Consider the following 22,642-nt stretch of genomic DNA (forward strand, 5'->3'; position numbering starts at 1 on the left):
ATAGAAACTTTCAAATATATCAAGGGTTTTAGCAAGGTACAGGTGGGAGACATTCTTCACAGGAAGAGGAGTAGCAGAACACGTGGACATGCACTGACACTAGGGGGAGGAAGATTCAGGGGATATGTGAGGAAGAATTACTTCACAGAAAGAGTAGTAGATAATTGGAATAGGTGGCAGAGGCAAATATAGTAGTACAATGTAAACATGCTTGGGATAGGCATATTGATGTCCTTACAAAAAAATAAGGTTCAAATATGGTTTGAGGTAACATGTTTAAAAAAGGGGCAGACTAGATGGGTCAAGTGGTTCTTATCTGCCGTCAAATTCTATGTTTCTATGTTAATATTGTCAGTTATTCACAGCTAATCGCCTAGTAATGTAAGTTATTCACATTAAACCACACAGTAGTTACGCTTTAAAATGTTACACCACAGTAAAGCTCCTCATACACATTGGGCCAGATGTACTAAGCTTCAAAAGTGATAAAATGGAGAGTGATAAACAGCCAGCCAATCAGCCCCTGCCTGACTTGTCACAGACTGTGTGAGAAAAATGTCAGGCAGGAGCTGATTGGTTGGTTGTTTATTACTCTCCATTTTATCACTTTTGAAGCTTAGTGCATCTGGCCCCATGTGCCATGGTAGAGCAGTGATAGAAGGATCCTAATAAACTAATGTGGGAACAGTTTAGTCTAAAGATAATTTTTCTTCAAATTTGTGCAAATTGCTCAGGTATCACATTATACAATATACACGAATGACCACACCTTATACAACACTGTAGTGCCCACACATTATGCCACACTGCAGACCCCAAACAATCTCAATGAAGTTATTACCCAGTAGGGATCCATTGCCCCACCCAGAACGAACCCATTACCCCCTGTGGCCATCGCCGGGTCCCTTCTCTGGGAGGGAAGGTGGGACTGTGGCCCATACAGTATATACATGGCTGGCAGTGCCCTCTTGATGCTCTTCTTCTTATACATAAAAAGTTGAAACTCATCCAGTTATTTAGAATTCCCTATCCCTACGAGGGATGGTCGTAGGGATAGGGATGTGGTCGACATATGATATAGGTCGACATGTTTGGAAGGTACAAGCATTAGGTCGACAGTCAAAAGGGTGACATGGGTTTTCACTTTTGGCCCGAATTTTGACATGGACACCATCTAAGTGTACCGCATCCACCCCTCTCATGGCATGCTGCACTCGCCATGCTTCGGGACACTCAGCACACTATTGTATTCTCCCTCCATGCCCTAGTGCAGGGGTTCTCAAACTATTTGCTCTGGGACCCCGTCACATAATAAAAATTATTACAGGACCCCAACAAGTTACCACAGAATGGCCGCCACATGTGTGGTCAGTGAAGTGAAGTACCCACTATTGTGACAGGGAGGCAGTGGGTAATGAGGGGATGGAAAAGGGGGATGGAAGGGGGAAGCAGAGGATGTTTACTTAATGAGTTATCCCCTGTCCCCCCCTTCACAGGCACATTAATCTGATGGTCAGCAACATGGAGGCGTGACCCCATTCTGAGGTGGTCGGGACCTACTTTGGGGTCAGGACCCACAGTTTGAGAACCACTGCCCTAGTGGATGGTAGAGCATGAAATATCACCTGTCGGCACATGCTGGCTCAAAAAAAAAAGTGAAAAACCCATGTGGACGTTTTGACTGTCGACCTAGCCATGGTCAACCTAATGCTTGTGTCGACCTTCCAACCATGTCCGAACAACCACATACCCCTACAAGATGATCATTGCCAATATTTTAAAATAGTCCCCCTCATTTTGGAAGACTCCCAAATTTAGGAAGAAAGTTCTGATGCCTTTGTGACCAGATTAGAAAAGTTCCCACCAGCAGTAGAGTCCACCGGGTAAATGTATATCCATGAAACTATTAATGGGCAATAGTATAGTAACATGAAATCATTCTCACGTATATCTATCGTAAATGAACTTACAAGCGAAATGAGGAAAATATTCTAGGCCATATTTATTTTTGATTAATGTCATATGTGATATTTTCCATGATCACTCTATATGCATTTGTATGTCACAATTATTGTAGGTCGCAATGCACCGTCAGCAAATCCTGGGAATAACAGCACTCGGAGTGGCATCCCTAGTGATCGGGATTATGATTGGACATTTTGGAATATCTCCACGACAACCTGCATGGCTGCAGGGAATGAGCAAAGACGGAGACCCCAAATACAGCCATCGTCTGTCCCAAGAGATCCAGGCTGAGGAGATTCGCAAAAACTTGCAGTAAGACCAGACATGGGCATAAAAGCATTATTTGCTAGGAGATTCCCACTGTCATTGTGTATTTACAGCAGACCCGGTGCTATGGTGTCTGGCACCCCCTGCAAACTATAAATTTGCACCCTCCAACCCATAATATTCAAAGGGACAACATGTTGAAAAATTGGGGTGTGGCCTCAAAATGAAGCAGCATGACCACAAAAATTATCCACATTTCAAATTACGCCCCACAGTAACACAATCATATTCATATTACACTGCATGTAGCGCCTGATTCATTTACACCACAAACTAGTTTCCCTTATACACATTTTGACACAGATTGGTGTCCCTTACACACATTACTCCACACAGCAGTAACCCTTATACACATTAAGCCTCACAGTAATGCCCACAGTAGAAATGCCTCCTATAGACAGTACCCACAGTAGTAATACCCACAGTAGTGGTGCTGCTTATACACATAATGCCCACAGCAGTAGTGCCACTTATATACATAATGTCCACCATAGTATTGCCACTTGCACATAATGCCCAAAGCAATCCACGGTCTGGACCATTCTGGTTTTTACCTAATCCCTGAGATACATGCAACTAAGAAAATACAATTCAGGACATAAAGGGCCTTATTCTGGTCGGTGCGGACGGAGCCGAATATGCAGGCAGGACCGTGCGTCCTAAACCCCGCCTTTCGTACGGATCGCTCACTCCATCCGAATGCGGTAAGCCGCTGACCGCACGGAGCACGAGTGGATTTCTCACGGATACACCTCCTCCATCTCTTGGAACCTCCCCCATCATTCGATGGTCGCAGACCATCGAATGCAGGACCGAGTGGTCCGCCAGCTCCCGCAACCTCAGACCACATGGGCATTTCTCCGTGCAAAAGCAGGGATCTGTGCGGGCAGCTGACATCCGGCAATGTCATATGTCCGCCCCCTACACGTGCGTCACGGCCGCATTACCATACGTACGCCCAGCGTTTTCATGGGAACGCCCATGAAACGCGGGGTGTAAACATATGGTAATGAGCTTAAACAGCCCTTCACACCCCTCTCCACCCCGTTCGTAGTGTACACATTTCATGCGGAATTTGGACGTGCGTTCCGTTCGCACATGCGCAGAGACGCCTCTGCGCATGCGCAGACACAAAACATCGGCGGCACGAACGCACGCGGACATTACTGCACCAACCAGAATAAGGGCCAAAGTTGCATAAATGCCCATATTTCACTGTACATACAACATGAAAAAAAGTTTACATGGGACTAGAATACAATAAACATGGTAGATTACACCAGTTACATTATTTGTAGTGTTGATTGACAGGCAAAAAAAAGCTGACAGCAGAACTTTATATAACAGACTGGGGATCGGATTAATCGCGTAATAACTTCCACTGTACACTCAGATCAATCGGGATTCATGCCCGAGAGAACGGCATCTCAAAATCTGCGGCGTCTAGATTACCATTTGCAGAGAGGTCAGAGCCTAAAATCGGAAGCCTTGGTTGTGTCGCTGGACGCAGCCAAGGCTTTTGATACAGTGGATTGGAATTACATGTGGGCTGTGCTTCGGAAATTGGCTTTTGGCCCCCAATTCATTAAGTGGATCCATCTACTATACGTAGATCCAGTGGCAAGAGTCTCTGTAAATGGGTATATTTAAAATTCCTTTAAACTGAAGCGGGGTACACGACAGAGCTGCCCCTTGTCCCCGGCCTTATTCTCATTGGTTATAGAACCCCTTGCATGTCAAATACGGGTAGATCCAGAACTAAAGGGTATTAAAAAAAAAAATCGGGGAAATTGAAGAAGTTATAGCTTTATATGCAGGCGATGTGCTGCTCTTTCGCAAAAATGCTGGGAAATCTCTACAGCAAACTTTAGACGTGGTGAATAAATTTGGCGACTTTTCAGGTCTACCAATAAATTGGGAGAAATCGAACATAATGCCAATATCCGGTTATATACCAGAAGATCAGCAGGTCGCATCTCCATTAAAGTGGACTGTGAAAATTAAATACTTAGGCATATGGATTACCCCCTTCCCAAAGAGTTATGTGGAGCTTAATGTTCAATCAGGATAGATTTAAAGATCGTATGCATACATGGAAAAAATTACCCATGACACTCACTGGGCTGATAAACATGTTCAAAATGGTAATACAGCCAAAATACTTATATATCTGGCAGAATTCGCCCATATACATTCCAAAAAAAGTGTTTAATGCGATAGAAAAGTTAATAGTTTCTTTTATATGGAATGAAAAGACACTGCGTATTGCAATTCAAACATTATATAACTCCAAAAAACAAGGTGGACTGGCGCTACCTAATTTAAGAAACTATTACATGGCAGCCCAAGTGGCACATCTCGTGGGTTGGGTCAAAAAACGAAAGGACCCGTTATTGCAAGCATATCTCAAAGAACAGATGGGCCAATGGGCTTCCCCACTTGCACTACTCCTATCAGAAATTTCCACATACAAACTCCCCCCTATTCTCCGCCAGGCGGTGTTAATATGGAGGTCCCTTCACTCTGCAGTGGAATGGATGGGGATAGACACTGAAACGCCCCTATGGTTTAATAAAAAATTTCTAGAGTTAGAAAAAATGTCTTCCAACAATATATGGCACCTAAATGATATCATAGTTATTAGTCAAATTTATACCAATGGGTTACTCAAGACCTTTGGACAATTACAAGGAGAATTTAATTTGCCAAAGGAATATTTTTTCAGATATTTGCAATTACTGCATGGAATTCAAGCCCAATTTGGGGGGCTTGAGCTGGCCATATCTGAATCCCCGATAAAAAAAACGCTCCAAGTCCTGGGCAATAGAGGTCGGGTATCTTGCCTATGTAATAACTTAAATAGATGTCAATCCGTACCCCCACTGGAGAAGTTGAAAACGAAATGGGAGACGGATTTAAGCCCAATATTGTTGGAAGACTGGGAAGATGTACTGGGGTCTATTAAGTGGGCAACATCTTCTGTTAGATACCAGCAAATACACTACTTTTCGCTCCATAGAATATATCGAACTCCAATGGGGATGTATAGGGCTGGAATAAGGGAGGATGATAGATGCCCGAGATGTATGATTACAGAGGCCGATTTCCTCCATATGATCTGGGCCTGCCCAAAAGTCCACTCCTTTTGGGAAAAAGTCTGGAATGACATCAGAATGACAACACCCTTAACAACCCAACTAGATCCTAGAGCTTGTCTCTTGGGTCTAGGAATCGGGAGGGGGGGGGGAATTGTATACCAATGCTCTACCCCTATGCTATTAGTTTAATTACAATGGACGAAAGTTGTGATAGCTCGCATATACTAAAAGCCCAGCATTGGCAGGGTGGAGAGCATTGGTTACGGAAACTATGAAAAACATATGCTTTATACGAGAAACACAAAAAAATTTCATGATAAATGGGACAGATGGCGGGAATATTACCTAACCTGGCAAGAGGAGGAGGAGATAATAACTTAAGTAAAAACCCTGTCAACCACACAGGAATCAGCTCGACCAGCATAAAGTAAAGTGGCTATACCACAGATCACTGTAAATCACAAATGTCACAAGATGTACATATATATAAAAAAATAAAAAAATAAAAACATATTCTTTATCATTTTTTATTGTATTATGTATTGTATTATGATTGACATAAGTAAAATGTATTGCACATATCAAACAGATATACTAAACACGTAAATAAATGCATGGCTATCAGCCCTTAAAGGCACAGTAATAAATATTTAATTGATTGACAGGTTACTACTTAAAATATTACTACTATACAAGATGAGTAAGGGAAGAGTATGGGGTGGAAAAAGAAAACAAATACGTATAAGGTGCTTAACCAACATTGAAGTGAGCAGTTGACCCAAATATATATTTCTCGTGTGTATATTTAGACGACGGGGGAGGGGGGGAACTATTGTGTACGGGGATGTTTGTATTTGTTAAATGTAAGTAATGTATTGTACTGTATGTTATTAATGTATTGTATTGTTATTATATGAAAAAATAAAAATACAAATAAAGAAAGTGAATTTAAAAATAAGCCAACAGCCAATCCGCTCCTACCTGCCATGTCACGTGTGTTTGAAAAATTACAGGTAGCAGCTGATTGGTTGGTGGTTTATCACTCTCCATTTTATCACGTTTCATGGCTTAGTACATCACGCCCTAAGCGCCCACATCTTAGCCAAGCAAGTTACAGACACTGCCTGTGGTAACCTTAGTGACAGTACATTGACTGGTGCCTCTCACATGTTTGGAACCCTCCATTTCCAACTCCAATGCCACTATAAATGCTAATAGAAAGCCCACAAATTTCAAGTTCTGGCACGTAGCTACATCCTGCAGGTTGCAATAAAGTCCAGACAGATGACATACACACAATGCACAATAACATCCCAGCACCATTTAGGGTCGATACTGTAGGTCGGTTTTGACAAGGCTGACAGACCAAAGCCAATTGACAACACATAAAAAGGTCGATATGAGTTGTTTTTCCTTTTTTTGAACTGCCTCATGCTTTACCATGTACAGGGATTCGTACTGGGAATGGTAAAGTGTGCCAAGCACAATGGTAGCACAGTGAGGCACCTTCCCGAGGCATGGCAAAGGGGCCAAGTACTTACAGCTGCAAAGATGGAACGGTACTTGTTTCCTAGCACGGCGCCCATCGCATACCATATTTAGTGGTAAGCGATGCGTGCGATGTTCCCGTTAAATTAACAGGAGTGCTTGTACAATGAAATATCACATAGCATCGCATGCCAGCATATGGCATGCAATGCGATGCGATTTTTAATTGTACAAGCACCCTAAAGGGTGCTTACAATGTTAAATGCACCCCCACTGTGAACGCTACCCTCACTATCAATGCCAACCCGATGCGTGGCGAGCGCAGCGAGCCCGCAAGGGGCGGCGATATGCGTCCTCCGACCTTTTCATACCCCCACTATCCACGTCGGTGCGGAGTTGATTTTATATAGTGTGGCGAGCGCAGCGAGCCACCGAGCCCAAAGCGTGGTGAGCGCAGTGAGCCCTGCGAGGGAACGCAGATAACTTCACATGTATACCGCGTCCCCTCGCCATGCTTCGGGCTCGGTGGCTCGCTGCGCTCGCCACACTATCTAAAATCAACTCCACACCGACGTGGATAGTGGGGGTATGAAAAGGTCGGAGGACGCGTACCTCCGCCCATCGCGGGCTCGCTTCGGGTTGGCGTTCATAGTGGGGGTGGTGTTGACAATGCGGGTGCATTTAACATTGTAAGCACCCATCAGGGTGCTTGTACAATTAAAAAGCGAATCGCATGCCGCTATTTTGCATGCGATGCGATGAGATGCACTTCGATCAAAATCGGGGGCGCCGTGCTAGGAAACAAGTACCGATGGAACAAATAAAACTTGATTAAAAATTGGGTACTTGTGAGTTATCCGGGCGTCCGATTTTTAAATCGGGTCGGATCGGGACATCGCATCGCATCGCATGCGACCATCGGATGCGATGCGATGCGATGACCCGATTTTTCCATAGGAATCAATGTTAAAATGGACTGAGTCCATTTTAACATGGAATTCAATGGGAAAAAGGGGTCCTTTTCATACCCCTACTATCCAAGTGGGCATGGAGTTGGATATAAACCTGTGGCGAGCGTAGCGAGCCACCGAGCCCGAAGCGTGGCGAGCGTAGCGAGCCCCGCGAGGGGACACGGAATACCGTTCGCTCGCCACCCTTCGGGCTCGGTGGCTCGCTACGCTCGCCACAGGTTTATATCCAACTCCATGCCCACTTGGATAGTAGGGGTATGAAAAGGACCCCTTTTTCCCATTGAATTCCATGTTAAAATGGACTCAGTCCATTTTAACATTGATTCCTATGGAAAAATCGGGTCATCGCATCCGATGGTCGCATGCGATGCGATGCGATATCGCATCGCATCGCATCTGATTGTATGCCTTAACTTAAGGCATACAATCAAAAAATCGGACGCCCAGATAACTCACAAGTACCAAAAATTGTAACAAGAACAAAGGTATCTAAAGGAAAGTGTATTGTGCAAAACAGAAAAGTGACCGGCATAGCTACAGGCACCAGGTGTTGGCAAGTGTACATCCGTGGTACACAGAACTGTTATGCAATGACAACTGAGTCACAGTCACTAGAACTCTGGCATAGAAGATCTAGCCACCTTTGCTACAGAATGGGATGGTCACAGGAATGACAGAGACTAACAAAGAGAAACCCATATGCGAGTGCTGCGTCTTAGGGAAACAAAGTCAATAGCCATTTTCCAAGTCAGTAAACAGAGCTACAAAGTCACCTGAGATAGAACATTAGGTTGTGTGTGCAGGGCCAATGCTAGGTTCCTCAGCACCCTAGGCAAATGGTCTGGGGAGGAGAGAGATAGGTGAAACAGAGCAAGGGGGAGAGAGAGGGGCAGAGAAATAGAGGGGATCAGAGGAAGAGGAGAGAGGGAGCAGTGAAGCAGAAGTGAAGGAAAGGGGGAGCAGGGGATGCAAGAAGGAGGAGGGAAGCAGAGGTGGAGGATATGGAGAGGAGAAGGGGGAAAGGAGAAGGAGGATGGGGAGAGTAGAAGAAGGAGGAGCGGAGGGGGGAAAGGTGAAGGAGGATGAAGGAGGAGGGGGGAGCAAAGGAGAGGGAGAGCAGAGGAGGGGAGGGGGTGAGGAAAAGGGAGAGGAGGGGGGAGAAGGAGGCTTGGGCGGAGGAGATGGAGAGGAGGGAGAGCAGGAGTTTGAAAAATGTGTGAAAGCAGGCATCCCGCATACCGTATATGTGTGTGTACCTCCACTTATCAGCAGTGCACTATCTCCCCAGGGCCGTGTCTCCTCTATCGGTTCCAGGGTGCCGGCTCTGCTCCTCTCTCTCTCTCTCTCTCTCCCCCCCCCCCCCTGGGTGCAAAGTCTTCTCCTCCTGCATGCCAGGTTTATTTTTCTTTCCCCAGTCTCCTATGTCTACTCCAGGGGCAGAGTGTCACTTCAGACTAAAGCAGAATTGATTCAGACAGTCTGGAACCTTAGGAATTAGGAGGTGATTAGAACGGCACTAAAGTGCTCTCAATGGAATAGAACCAATGGACTAGAACCAATGGGGAAAGGACCTGGAGTGGAACCAGAAGAAGCAATAGCAATGGACACAGGCTGGAGGACTTCTGGTTACTGGCTAGAGTGATAACACTGCAGAGTAGAGGAACATGATCACAGTTTACAAGCGGCTTGTACACACAAATAGTACAAAAGCCAGAGTTCAGGCTGTGGAACTGAGGGCTTGAATCTAGTTCATTCGCCGCCCTGCATGTTCGCACAGGGGAGCGATGATTTTGGGCTGCGCATGCGCCTACACATATATGTGCAGTCTCCGTTTGTGTGCGGGTGCAGCAAATTTATTATTCGCCAGCCCGTTCCCATGGGGTGGTGGCGAGGGGCTGCGCCCATGGGAACACACAGCTTTTCATGGGCATCCCTATGAAAATACTGTGTGTTCCCATGATAATGCGGCCGTGATGCGGGTGCGGGGGGCAAGTGACAAGTGCAGTATTAAATAGGGTGCTCTTACAGCATTTAGGAGAGAGCAGTTGACCTATTGCATGTCAACCTTTTGGTAGATCCGCTGGAACCAGTTCATATTAGTCCTGCAGGATTATGTACTATAGCGTTTGCTTGTGGTGATGACATTTCTATTTGTTATGTAGCTCTTTGCAGAGATTACAGTTTTATAGCAGGTTCTTCCAGTTTTATCTGTTGTTCAAAAATTGGTTCCAAGATTTTGTCACAATGGGTCTGATTCAGCAAAGCAATTTGTGTCTTGGACAAACCATGTTTCTTTGCAAAGGGTGTTAATACACTTATATTATTTCTCTGGTACCTTACAGCAGAGATTGTAGCTCCTGTGGCTCTTCTTTCTTCTCTAACAGCCTGAGGTTGTGGAACCTTATTAATCTCAGGCTGTAGTAGAGAGGCTGGTTCCAGGAGTGAGTCCAGGACAGGACACTGCATGATGAAAATAATCATCACTACACATATGACAGCTAATTATGGCACATAAGGTATATGGCAAATGTAAAAACAGTTTGCAATAATTAGGTAATGGTAAGAAATCCAGATGGAGCCTTCTTCTACTAGCCTTCTCTGGAGAGCCATGGCTCACCAAGGTTTATTATCATCTATTGTTCTTAGCAGCAATGCAATAAATAGAACAATACAGTAGGCCAGGGGTCCTCACACTATTTTGCTCTGGGACCCTATCAGACAATAAAAATAATTACAGGACCCCAGCAAGTTACTGCAGAAGGTCATCGTGTCACATGTGCAGTCAGCAGGCAGCACATACATGGCAGCATTGTGGAGGCACAAAATGATGGGAGGAGTCTAAAATAACAGACAATACAACAGATTTTCCAGACTCCTTGAATCACTGACTGAGATTAGAAAAGTCATCAGGCTGATGGTCAGCAACATGGAGTCGTGACCCCATGCTGAGCAGGTCGGGACCCACTTTGGGGTCAGGACCCACAGTTTGAGAACCGCTGCAGTAGGCTATTAGCATAGGATGAAGTCTGACAGCTCTGGCTCACTTAGGCCCTTATTCTGATCTCGACGGTACGGCCCGCGTGCGGCCGTACCGCCGATGTTTTCACTCTGCACATGCGCAGAGGTCACTCTACGCATGTGCAGGCGAAATCGCCGCACAAAAATTTTATACGCCGCAAAGGGGGCGTATAGGGGCGTGAGGGGCTTAATAGCCTCATTTCCCTATGCATACGCCCCGCGTTTCATGGGCGTTCCCATGCAAACGCGGGGCGTATGCATGGTAATGAGGCTATGACGCCAGTGATGGGGGCGGAAAGCTGACATCGCCGGATGTCAGCTCTCCACCCCCATACAAGCTTTCACACGGACGATTGTCCGTGTGGTCTAAGCTTGCGTGAGCGGGTGGAGCGTGCGGCCCTGCCTTCGATGGTCGTTGACCATCGAATGCAGGGGGCAGCTCCCACCATGGTGGAGGCGTACGCCCCACCATTTTCATGCGGATCGCCAGCCGTCCGCGTACGGACGGCCGTGGCGATCCGTCTTGTAGGCGGGGATTGGTTTGTGCGGCCGGAGCAACGTATGCGGCTCCGGCCGCACAGATCAGAATAAGGGCCTTAATCCTATTAAAAGGGCTAGATGAGGATGGCTCTGTCTGTAACTTTAAATAATTACATGAGCTTATTTTAACTGCAAGAGAAGGCACTACAAACATAGGGGCAGATTTATTAAGCCTGGTGAGGAGATAAACTGGAGATAAAGTGGAAGGAGATAACGCACCAGCCAATCAGATCCCAACTGTCATATTTCAAACACAGCTGATTGGCTGGTGTGTTATCTCCTTCCACTTTATCTCCAGTTTATCTCTTCGTCTGGCTTAATACATCTGCCCCATAGGCCCTTATTCAGATTTGATCGCTGTACAAATTTGTTCTCAAAATGGGCAAAACCATGTGCACTACAGGGGGGGCAGATGTAAATTTGGGTGGGGTGTGTTGAAATGCAGCCAGTATTTACCCTGCACAGAAACAAAATAACACATACAAATCTAACTCTCTATACATGTTACATCTGCCCCATCTGCAGTGGACATGGCTTTGCCCATTTTGAAAACAAATACTGCAGTCCAATGTGAATAAGGTTCATAGTTCCACTTTCAATAATGCAGTTATCTTCAGCCATTCACAGTATTATTAGTTCAGTCCTAAAGTGCTCTTTAATCAGTTGAAAATGGTCTCAAAAGATGACTTCCTCTATTTACCAGGGGTATAAGTTCATCCTAGTCACCTGGAGGCAAGTTGGAGTTTGGTGCCCCCCTTTTATAAATAGCACTCTCTCAGGGACCAAAATCCTGTATGGAATTGGCAGAGCCCCAGCTAAGCTGTCCAACATTGGACAGTCAGGCTCAGAATCAGGAGGTTCTGCCGTCTGCAAGATGCAGATTCAGCATTCACTGATATGCCCCGTCTCACGGTCCAGCAGAGGTGGGTGCACCATCGCTTGCTGCAGTGTAGGCTGAGTGGAACCATTGGGAGCTGTCCTGTCCCCTACTGCAGGTGTTGGCAGGGGTCAGTGGCAGAACTTGAGGTTTGTGGGCACAGGTGCAAATATATAACTTAGGTCCCCCTCCCCTACCCTAACCCAAGTTTAAAATAACTCATTGCTTTTTTGGGCAGCAGTGGGCACCAATGGTAGTTCAGCCTCTGGCAGGAGTAATTATATAGAGTATACCTACCAACATTGGAAACTTAGTATTCAGGACCTGCCAGAGGCCATGGTGCCAGGCCATGCCGAAAAGGTGAATGGCCCAGCACCACATCCCCCTTTTCGGGGGCATGCCCAACATTTCCCTAGCAGCTGGACAGCCCCCAGTCCCCTATCTGCATGCACAGGCATCTCTTAAGCGATCATTGCGGCTTTGCACAGGGCAGTGGTGATCTCCGCCCCCCCCCCCCCAACCGCCCCCATGCCTGCGGAACATTGCCAGCTGCAGGAGGGACAGTGGGACAATCTCCTAATAGCGGGACTGTCCCACTGTAAACAGGACAGTTGGAAGGTATGATAGAGGCAGTGCCGGAATAAGGGTTTTATAGGCCTGGAGTTAAAATTGTTCAAGGGCCTGTTATGAGAAGTGGAGGAGGTGAGGTCAATGTCATGTAGGCACGTAGAACCCATACACCCCAATGTCTCTCTAAATATAAAAAAGTACAAAAATTGCATACATGTGTAAAATAAGAATGCGATGGTAATATTTATGATTTATGGCCGACCATGTGGCTGTGTCTGGCCATATGTGTAGGCCTGGAGCAGCAGCTTCATCTGCCCCATTGCCCTGATGCTGTGTATGTACAGGAGTAATAGGTAAAGTGCAGCTGGTCCTGGTTTCAGCTCCCAGCTCAGCTTCTACAACAATGTAACGATGAGCGACAGCTGCCGGGATGAACCCTTTCTGCGACCCCTGCACATGGATCTCACACCCTCTATTCATAGCGGTGATTAACACTGCAGCGGGATTGCAGCAGAGCTCCGTTAGAAGAGCAGCGGTCACACTTGGATCCTACTGTGAACCACATTGGTGCTGTGCACATGCCCCTTCGGTCATGGAGCCCGGAGGCAGCCAACTACATTGCCTCTGGGAGGTACGCCCCTGCTATTTACAGTGTTAAGGCCCCATACAGTGACGTAACTATTGAAAATTCGCACCCCCCCCCACCGCAATTTTCTTTGGTCACCAATTTCCTTTCTTCTTCGGGTAACTATAGCCCCGCAGACCCCCCCGCCACCCTCACTTTCTCAGCGCCTCCCCACCACCGCGGGGGCTGCGGGGCTATAGTTACGCCACTGGCCCCATACATTATTCCCAATTCTCCTGTGATCCGCCCGGCAGCTCCCGGGAGGCTCACATACGATTTGGCACTTCATGTGCCATTTTTTTTTACATGTGATAAATTGCATGCGAGGGAGCTACAGCAGGGGGTGAGGAGCAGTGGGGCGGGTGGCAGGTGCTGAGCAGCAGCGGTGGGTACTGAAATTTAAAAAAATGTGTCAAATGACTGTCTGGCCTCTGATTGGCTGAGAGAGAGCACTCTCAGCCAATCAGTGGCCTCCTTTCCGGGGCCAGCTAGTCATGTGACACTTTTTTTAAATTTCAATACCCACCACTGCCCAGTAAGCCCATCCCGCTGAGCTCCTCACTGCCTGCTGTCGCTCAGCACCCGCCACCCAGAGGTCGGATATGAAGAATGGAATGCGTGCCAGCAGTTTGGCTCGATTTTTCGTCCCGATCCGTCCGAATCAGGCGAAGTCGCCCCAATCGGATAAGTGTATAGGGCCTTAGACTCACTCATTGGTTCAATAGTAGCTTAAACAAGATATTATATAACAATGTAAGCATATTCATATCTCTAGCTCCAAAAATACTTTAAATAGTCTCTCAATAGTTTTCAAAAGTTCTAAGTAGCTGTTAATGGTTCTCAACAGGGGTGTCTAGCTTTATCGGCGTTTAAACACACGGGGAGTTCTATTTCACATGGGATGTTGCCCATAGCAACCAAAGACAATCTACTTATTCATTTAGCACCTTCTAGAAGATAGAGATAGTATCTGATTGGTTGTCCATAGCAACATCGGATCTGAGTTAGCACTCCCATCTTAGTAAATTCAGCCACAAAACTCAGCTGTTGCTCCAAGTGCTGACACACAATCTCTGGATCTCAGGCACTATCTGCTGGCGCTTCTGCAGTGGTCCCCAGCACCCCATCCCTGGGTAGTCCGTAGCACAGCACCACTTCAGTGTTGCCACTTCACCAGTCTCTCTAGCCAACACCTCTAGACCTTCAACACCTCACCCCCCCATACACCTCCACCCCTCGTGGCACCACCTCTATAATTCCAATGTGCATGTACAGCCACAGAACTCCGTTTCTATTGCTTTGGACACGTGGTTCCACCTAGTAGCAGCCTCCTAAACAAGAAAGCCCATTGGCTCTTATAAAAGTTCTAGTTCTTTTCAAAATCTAAATTTGTTGATATTTTGGTTGGGATCAGCTTATGAGATAGAGGCAAAAAATACCTATTGCATGTGGAGAAGGCAAGAAGGGGGAAATGTATTAAACCTTTCAGAGGTACTTGCAGTTCTGCAGCCCGGCCAACCCCATTGGCATGCTGGGTTTGGTAGGCATTATTATCATTGCGCACTTGGCACCAGCCCATTCCCTGGTGCAAAAGCTCTGAAAAACGAAAAAAAAAAAAAAAAAAAATTTTTTATATATATATATATATATATATATATATATATATATATATATATATATATATATATATATATATATATATATATATATATATATATATATATATATATATATATATATATATTTTGCAGTGGAAGCTACGCAGTAGAAGACAGTGAAAAGATAATGGACACTTGTTTTATCAGGTGCAGATTAGCTGAGCAGTGTGTCCCAGCCTGACCCCTTCAGCTGCCTGCGAACCCCATAGACACAGTGCTAGAAATAACTCAGTGTGTATGGGTTTCTATGGGATTGAGAGGTTGGAATGGCAGCATCTAACTGTACATAACATGTGTCCTCCCATTCCCGACAGTAACAGGAGCGTTATAAGCCATTGATCATCCAACGCTCCTGCAACAGATGTAGAAGTGCGTATCAGCTTTAAGGTGCCCACAGACGCATCAATTATCGAATGCGTTTTGTACTTTTTAAGCACAAATTGCATCTTAAGTACAATTATTGGATGGTGTTTATGGGCTTGTGCGATGCGATATTGTATGTCTAAAAAAGTACGTGCTGCACGTACTTTTTAGACTACATCTGAAATTTAACATTACAAACATGGGTTCATCACATGCATCCAAGTGCACATCTCATAGCAAGCTGGAAGAAAAATTGTATAGAACCATTGTACAGTCAAAAACGCATAGCACAGTACAATTGTAGCGTCTGTGGGCACCTTTAGATCCAAGCAAGAAGGAATGGTTTGTTGTTTGTTGGAGCATATACCATATAGACCATGCTTTTATGTGTTTTATTTTTGGTACTTGTGTAGTTTCACGGCGCCAGTAAATCGCATGCGATTTGCATACCATTTGCATGCAATTAGGTTTATTACCTGTTCATACACCCACTATCCACTACGGCATGGAGTTGATTTTATATAGTGCGGTGTGCGCAGCAAGCCACTAAGCCCGAAGCGTACCGAGCGTAGCGAGCCCCACGATTGGACACGGAATACTTCACATGTATTCCACGGCCCCTCGTCGCGCTTCGGGCTCAGTGAATACATGTCAAGTAATTCGTGTCCGCTCGCCACGCTTCGGGCTCTATAAAATCAACTCCATGTCATAGTGGATAGTGGGGGTAATAAATCGCATCACACATCGAATCGCATGCACATCGTATGCAAATCGCATGTGATTTACTGGCGCCGTGAAACTACACAAGTACCTTTTTTTTTTAAATGACAAGTATTTGAAAAAAATATATAAAAATACATTGGGGTTAATCCAGTGACACGGGACTTAAGGTGCCCACACGCAGTGCGATGTTCAGAAGCATTTTTTGGACTTCAAACGCATCGCCTGCAGTTCACATCACACCGTGTTTCTCTATGGCTTGCGATGTGTGCTCTCACACATAGCATATCGCAAAGTACAAAAATTATACGCAGGCAGAACTTTTTATACTAGATTGCATTGCATCTATGTCAAATTGCACATGGTTTTATTGTCCTTGTGTCTTTTGCTGCAGTGACTTTGTGCCAAATCCAATACAATGCCCTTGCCCTGGTCATCGGCAGATTGGTAATTGAAAGTGGCTCTCTCACAGGTCTACTTTGCCAGCCTGCCACCTTCGACCCCTAACACATATCCACACCACAGTGATCTTGCCTGTAACTTATATTGACAATCTGCCCCTGGTTGTATCTGCCACACCTGCAGTGCAACATGGTTTTGTCCATTTGAGAAAAATTTTGCTTTTGCTATCAACTCTGAATCAGCTGCTTTTTGTAGCCTCAACACAGGGCCAGTGCAAGGCTTCTCAGCACCCTAGGCAAAGCTTTAACCCCCCCCCCCCCCCCCCCCCCCCCCCCCCCCCAAGCCCACTGCTTTCCCTGAAGGCCTCCCTTGGACACCCACAACAGAGAACAAGGAGGAGGGGGCAGTAAAGTAGGGAAGTATGCCTCAAGGAAAAAGTATGGTGGTGAGGTCTTAGAAGTTGCAAATTCCTCATAGACAGCAATGATTATTTGATAGGCAGACTTGGTGCCTATCCTCCCCCCCCCCCCCCCCCCCCCCCCCCCCCAGATCCTGGCGCCCTAGGCAGCTGCCTAAAGTTGCCTAATGGTAGAGCCGGCCCTGCCTCAACACCACAATCACACCACCATCTAATAAATCAGGAAAAACAATTCATATCGGCTTCGAAAAGCATCTCTCTGTGTACACCTCAAACAAAACAAAAGTTCTAAATGTACGCACAATGACAATATATATTAACAGAATATACTGTAATAAACTGCAATGTCCCTTTCTGCAGATTTTTCACCAGCAAACCTCATATAGCAGGAAGCACCCAGGATGAAGTGGTTCTTGTGAATCACATATATCAGACATGGCAAAATGGACTTCATGGAGCAAAGATATACAACTACACAGTACTTCTCTCTTACCCCAATGCAAGCGATCCCAATTATGTCTCCATTTTGTCGGATGATGGAACTGAAAGCGATCTATCGCAAAAAGTTGAAAAGATTCTCAGTCCTGATCAAAATGATCCGACCGTGGTCAATCCGTTCAATGCCTACTCACCATCTGGTGTTATCGTGGTAAGATTTTCACATGGGAAGCTTCATTGTAATTGCTGACTTTGCATTTGACATGTAGGTTTTCCATACATTAAAACATTCAAATAAACTCAAGAGGAACATTAAAATAAACTCAAGAGGAGCTTTATACCGAGTGTTCTCAGATCCATTACAATTAAGACATGGGACATTAGAACTGGGCGTTCCCATGGGTACGCAGGTGGGCTGGTGACATCAGTCATCCACCCTATCTTTGTCCTGGCACTAGCAAATTAAAGTCAGTTGAAACTGACTTATTTAAGAAAGGCATGACAAATTATTCGATGGTTCTCGTACACATCCCCATACATGTTTCCGAGGAGATCCGGCAGCGGGAAGGTGGGGGCTCTGTATTCGCTTGTATGTCTCAGGCTCTTGGTAAGCTGTGATGTTCGCAGCTGACTGAGCCAACCTGAATGAGGGCCTTGTGTTGGCCACACATCAGACCAACTTTCCTCCAACCATCCAACCAGTTGCTTGGATGGAATAACAATATGGTACTGGATGGGCGCAAAGGACAATCAGAAATGTGCTCACAAACCCAGGTAAACAGACAAAAACATTCAGTCAAATTTTTTGAATCAAACAGGTTCAACTACAGTACCGTGTCTGAGCGACAGTTTTTGTCCTTTCCCAGATTTTGGGAGCAAATTTCTGAAGTAAATATTTCATTTGCTCCCATCTATTACCACATTTTTATTCCATCCAAGCAACAAGTTGGATGGTTGGAGGAAAGTTGGTCTGATGTGTACAGTAGTTTGTGAGGTGAAAAACCTATAGAAAACATTACTAACCCCTACAATATGGTTATTGTGGTTACCGCTCATACTGCGGTTACCGGTTGAAACCAACAAACTGACAATCTGGTTCCGCATTGAAGGCCCTTGGCAAAACAATGCACTCGAGCCCCTAACCCCCATTCACAGCAATAATCTAAATATTGGCAGAAGATTAAGGTGTCTTCTGTTGCTGGTGGGTTGAGTTTAGGGAACATCTGTGTCATTTAACATTTGCTTTTTGTCTTATTAAAACTTATATATATTTATATATTTCCGGTGTTCGTTTCAGGCTAAACCGTCTTTCTTTCCATAGGGAGATCTAGTGTATGTTAATTATGGTACTGTGGAAGACTTCCATTACCTAACAAGGAACTTGACATTGAATTTAACCGGCACCGTTGCAATTGCCAGATATGGTAAAATATTCAGAGGCGATAAGGTCAGTAAATGGCAATAACAAAGCTGAGATCACTAATTGGGTGATCCATAAAGTGTACATTGGTTTAGCCTGGTTTCTGTTCCTTCAGGTGCAGCATGGGGAGATGTTTGGTTGTGCTGGAATGATTCTGTACTCCGATCCAGCAGATTATGTCTCCGGCAGCCTGGACAGAGTATTCCCTGTGGATTGGTGGTTACCTGGCACGGGGGCTCAGAGAGGAACTCTTCTTCAAACAAATGGAGATCCACGTACCCCATTCTACCCATCTACCAGTAGGGAAATTGTACAATTAACTGATTATTCGATTCACAGTTGTGGCAAACATTGCACTATACAGTATATTACATATGGAGAGTTTAGTGTTGACCGATTGACTATCTAACTAGACACTGTCGAGATAAGGACCACATGCTGTCTTTCCCCCCAGATGTGTGCACCACACCCTGTATCATTACAGATATGCCAATTTTAGGGTCACAGATCTTGAGCTGATCTTTTCCCCTCTTTACTACAAAATAAACAGGATCTGGAGGCAGAGTAGATGAACAATAGAGATAAGAAAAAAAAATAAAACCTCAAACATAATGAATTTTGTTACTTTAATCCCACTAATACCAATATCTGATCCATTTTGAGAAAAGTAAAAAAAAATACATTGGTCTGTCAGTTGATTTTGTACTGTTCTGTGGTGGTCAGGTTACCGGCGTTTACTATACCAATGCTGTCATTAGGACTACTGCCGGGAAACGGACACCAGAATCCCGGCATCAATTGGAATTCTGGCACCAAAATATCAGATTATTACCTGGTAATATGTTTTCCTCTACTCCACCATGGCAGCCATTACTATGGGTTCCTCCCTTCTGGGTAGTCCTTCGGAAAAGAAAAAAAGACACCAGCCCCTATAAGAAGGCTCCACCTCCCTGCTCCGGTGTCTTGCATTCTCCAGCTTTAATACATAAACAGAAATAATTATTCCACATAACACAACACACAACAATTCGTAAGGGATGGGAATATATGCTGCCATGGTGGAGTAGAGGAAAACATATTACCAGGTAATAATCTGATATTTCCTCTACCTTCCCCCATGGCAGCCATTACTATGGGTCATACCCCAGCAGTTATCATTTTCGGGAGGGCATACTCACAACCAGCACCGAATTGTTGCCTCCTCGAAATCATAATAATCATAAATCATAGTTTCAGAACAACTTCTTCAAACTTTCATAGAGCTGCGCTAAGAACTTTCCTCCCGAACTTAGCGTCTGCTGAAGACATTACATCCAGTCTGTAATGTTTTGTAAATGTATGTATCGACGACCATCCTGCCGCCTTACATAATTCTTCCACTGAAGCGGATCCTTTCTCCGCCCAGGAAGCGGCCATTGCTCTTGTAGAGTGTGCCTTCAAGCTCACAGGTGGCTCTCTCTGCCTCACTTGATACGCTTTGAGGATACAGTCCTTAATCCACCGCGCCAATGTCGCCTTTGAGGCCATTTGACCCTTTCTAGCACCAGTTGTTAGAACAAACAGATTCTTGACTGTTCGAACTTCTTTTGTTCTCTGAACATAAACTTTTAGTGCTCTCACAATATCCAAGTTATGCAAACGCTTCTCCTTTTCGTTTGTAGGATTCATACAAAAAGAGGGCAAAACAATCTCTTGATTTATGTGAAACTCTGTCACAACTTTTGGTAGGAATTGTGGATTAGTTCTTAGAACTACCCTATTCTCAAAAAAATTTAGAAAAGGCTCTTCTGCCCACAACGCTTGCAATTCTGAAATTCTTCTTGCAGACGTAATTGCCACCAAAAATAAAACTTTCCAGGAAAGAAATAATAATGAAATTTCGTGTAAGGGCTCAAACGGAGGTTCCATAAGCACCCCAAGCACCAAATTCAAGTCCCAAGGTGCCATGGGAGATCTAAATTTAGGTTTCAGTCTTCTTACTGCCTGAATAAACCTTCGGACATACCTGTCCCCTGCCAAGTCCCAGTCCAACATTGCCGACAGGGCTGAGACTTGTACCTTCAAAGTACTTAAGGACAGTCCCATCTGCAGTCCTACTTGCAGAAAACTTAGTACTGATGTAACTTCCCTCGGCGACTGCATCTTCTCCTTACACCTTGATACGTATTTTTTCCACACTTTGTAATACGCTGCAGAAGTGGATCCCTTCCTAGCCTTGAGCAGGGTTTGGACCACTTCCCCTTCAAAACCCTTTTCAGTCAATGACCTGGTTTCAACCGCCAGGCCGTCAACTTCCAGGTCAAAGGTTGCGGCTGACATATTTGCCCCTGAACTAGAAGATCGGGTCTTGACTGAAGCGTCCACGGTTCTTCCACCGCCATCTGGCGTACTGAAGCAAACCACGCCCTCCGTGGCCAATAAGGTAGTACCGCTATTACCTCTGCTTTCTCCCTCTGAATTTTCCTCAACAATCTCGGAATTACCGGAATCGGTGGGAAAACATAGGCACGCCTCATCCACCAGGTGGCCGTCAGCGCGTCCCATTGCTCTGCTTGCGGATCCTTGAATCGAGAAAAGTACACTGGTACCTTGTTGTTCTCTGCTGAGGCCATGAGGTCCACTTGAGGTAGACCCCATCTCCTCACTAACATGGTGAAAACTTCGTCGTTGAGCGACCATTCTCCTGGTAGACAGGTCTTCCTGCTTAATTCGTCTGCCCTGTAGTTCTCTTTCCCTGCCAGAAAGACCGATGTTATGTTTAGAACAGAAGTCTCTGCCCAGGCCAACAACCTGTCTGCCACTTCCATCAGACTGCGACTTCTTGTTCCGCCTTGGCGATTTATATAGGCCACTACAGCCCGATTGTCTGATCTGATGATGAGCTCTTTGCCCTGAATCTGACTCTGGAACTGACGACACGCTCTGACCACTGCCTCCATTTCTCTCACATTGGAGTGTGCTTTTCCCCAGGATGGGGACCATCTTCCTTGTGCAATCCCTGGACCACAAGTTGCTCCCCAGCCTATTTGACTGGCATCCGTAGTCACGACTACTTGCTCCATGGGGGCGAACGACCTTCCCTGTCTTAGCCGATCGTCGTCTGACCACCAGGCCAAATCTAATTTTGCCGCCTTTGTCAACACTATTCTTTGCATCAGATTTTTGCTGTCCTTGTTCCATTGTATGAGAAAGCAGGCCTGTATTTTCCTCATATGAAATCTGGACCATTGCACTGTCTCTAATGCGGCCGCCATGAGACCCAGCACCTTCATACAGTCCTGTGACCTCACCGTTGATCTTATCCTCATCATATTGGCTTGTTGTATCAACTTCAACCTCCTGTCGGCGGTTAATGCCACCTTCATTTGGGCGGAGTCTATTATCACTCCCAAGTATTGTATTTTCTGAGTTGGCTCTAAATGACTTTTCTTTCGATTTATAAGCCACCCATGTTGCTCCAAACATTGAATCACTCTTTCTGTGTGACGTAGCACAACGTCCCTGGAGCTTGCCACTATAAGTATGTCGTCTAGGTAAGGCCATAGCTTTATGCCTTCTTGCCTCAGTCTTGCCACTAGTACTATCAGTACCTTTGAGAATGTGCGTGGGGAAGTTGCCAACCCGAATGGGAGGGCCGTGAATTGATAGCTCACACCTAGAATCTTGAAACGTAGAAATTTTCGATGTCCCTCGAATATTGGCACATGAAGGTACGCATCTTTGAGATCTATTGAAGTCATAAAA

The 22,642-nt window shown here is 45.4% G+C and overlaps 1 protein-coding gene across 1 annotated transcript in view; it reads left to right on the forward strand.

Annotated features, from left to right (window-relative positions):
- The first annotated feature begins 2,083 nt into the window (after positions 1–2,083).
- LOC146050488 (putative N-acetylated-alpha-linked acidic dipeptidase) overlaps positions 2,084–22,642 on the forward strand; it is a 96,278-nt gene continuing 75,719 nt past the window's right edge. The window contains exons 1-4 of the mRNA XM_083167531.1: positions 2,084–2,277; positions 17,401–17,689; positions 18,800–18,925; positions 19,014–19,197. Coding sequence (XP_083023657.1) covers positions 2,084–2,277; positions 17,401–17,689; positions 18,800–18,925; positions 19,014–19,197 — 793 coding nt within the window. The remainder of the gene's footprint in view (positions 2,278–17,400; positions 17,690–18,799; positions 18,926–19,013; positions 19,198–22,642) is intronic.

This window comes from Crinia signifera, chromosome 12, assembly GCF_055691185.1.
Source record: "Crinia signifera chromosome 12, ASM5569118v1, whole genome shotgun sequence".
In the NCBI taxonomy this organism is placed as follows: Eukaryota; Metazoa; Chordata; class Amphibia; order Anura; family Myobatrachidae; genus Crinia; species Crinia signifera.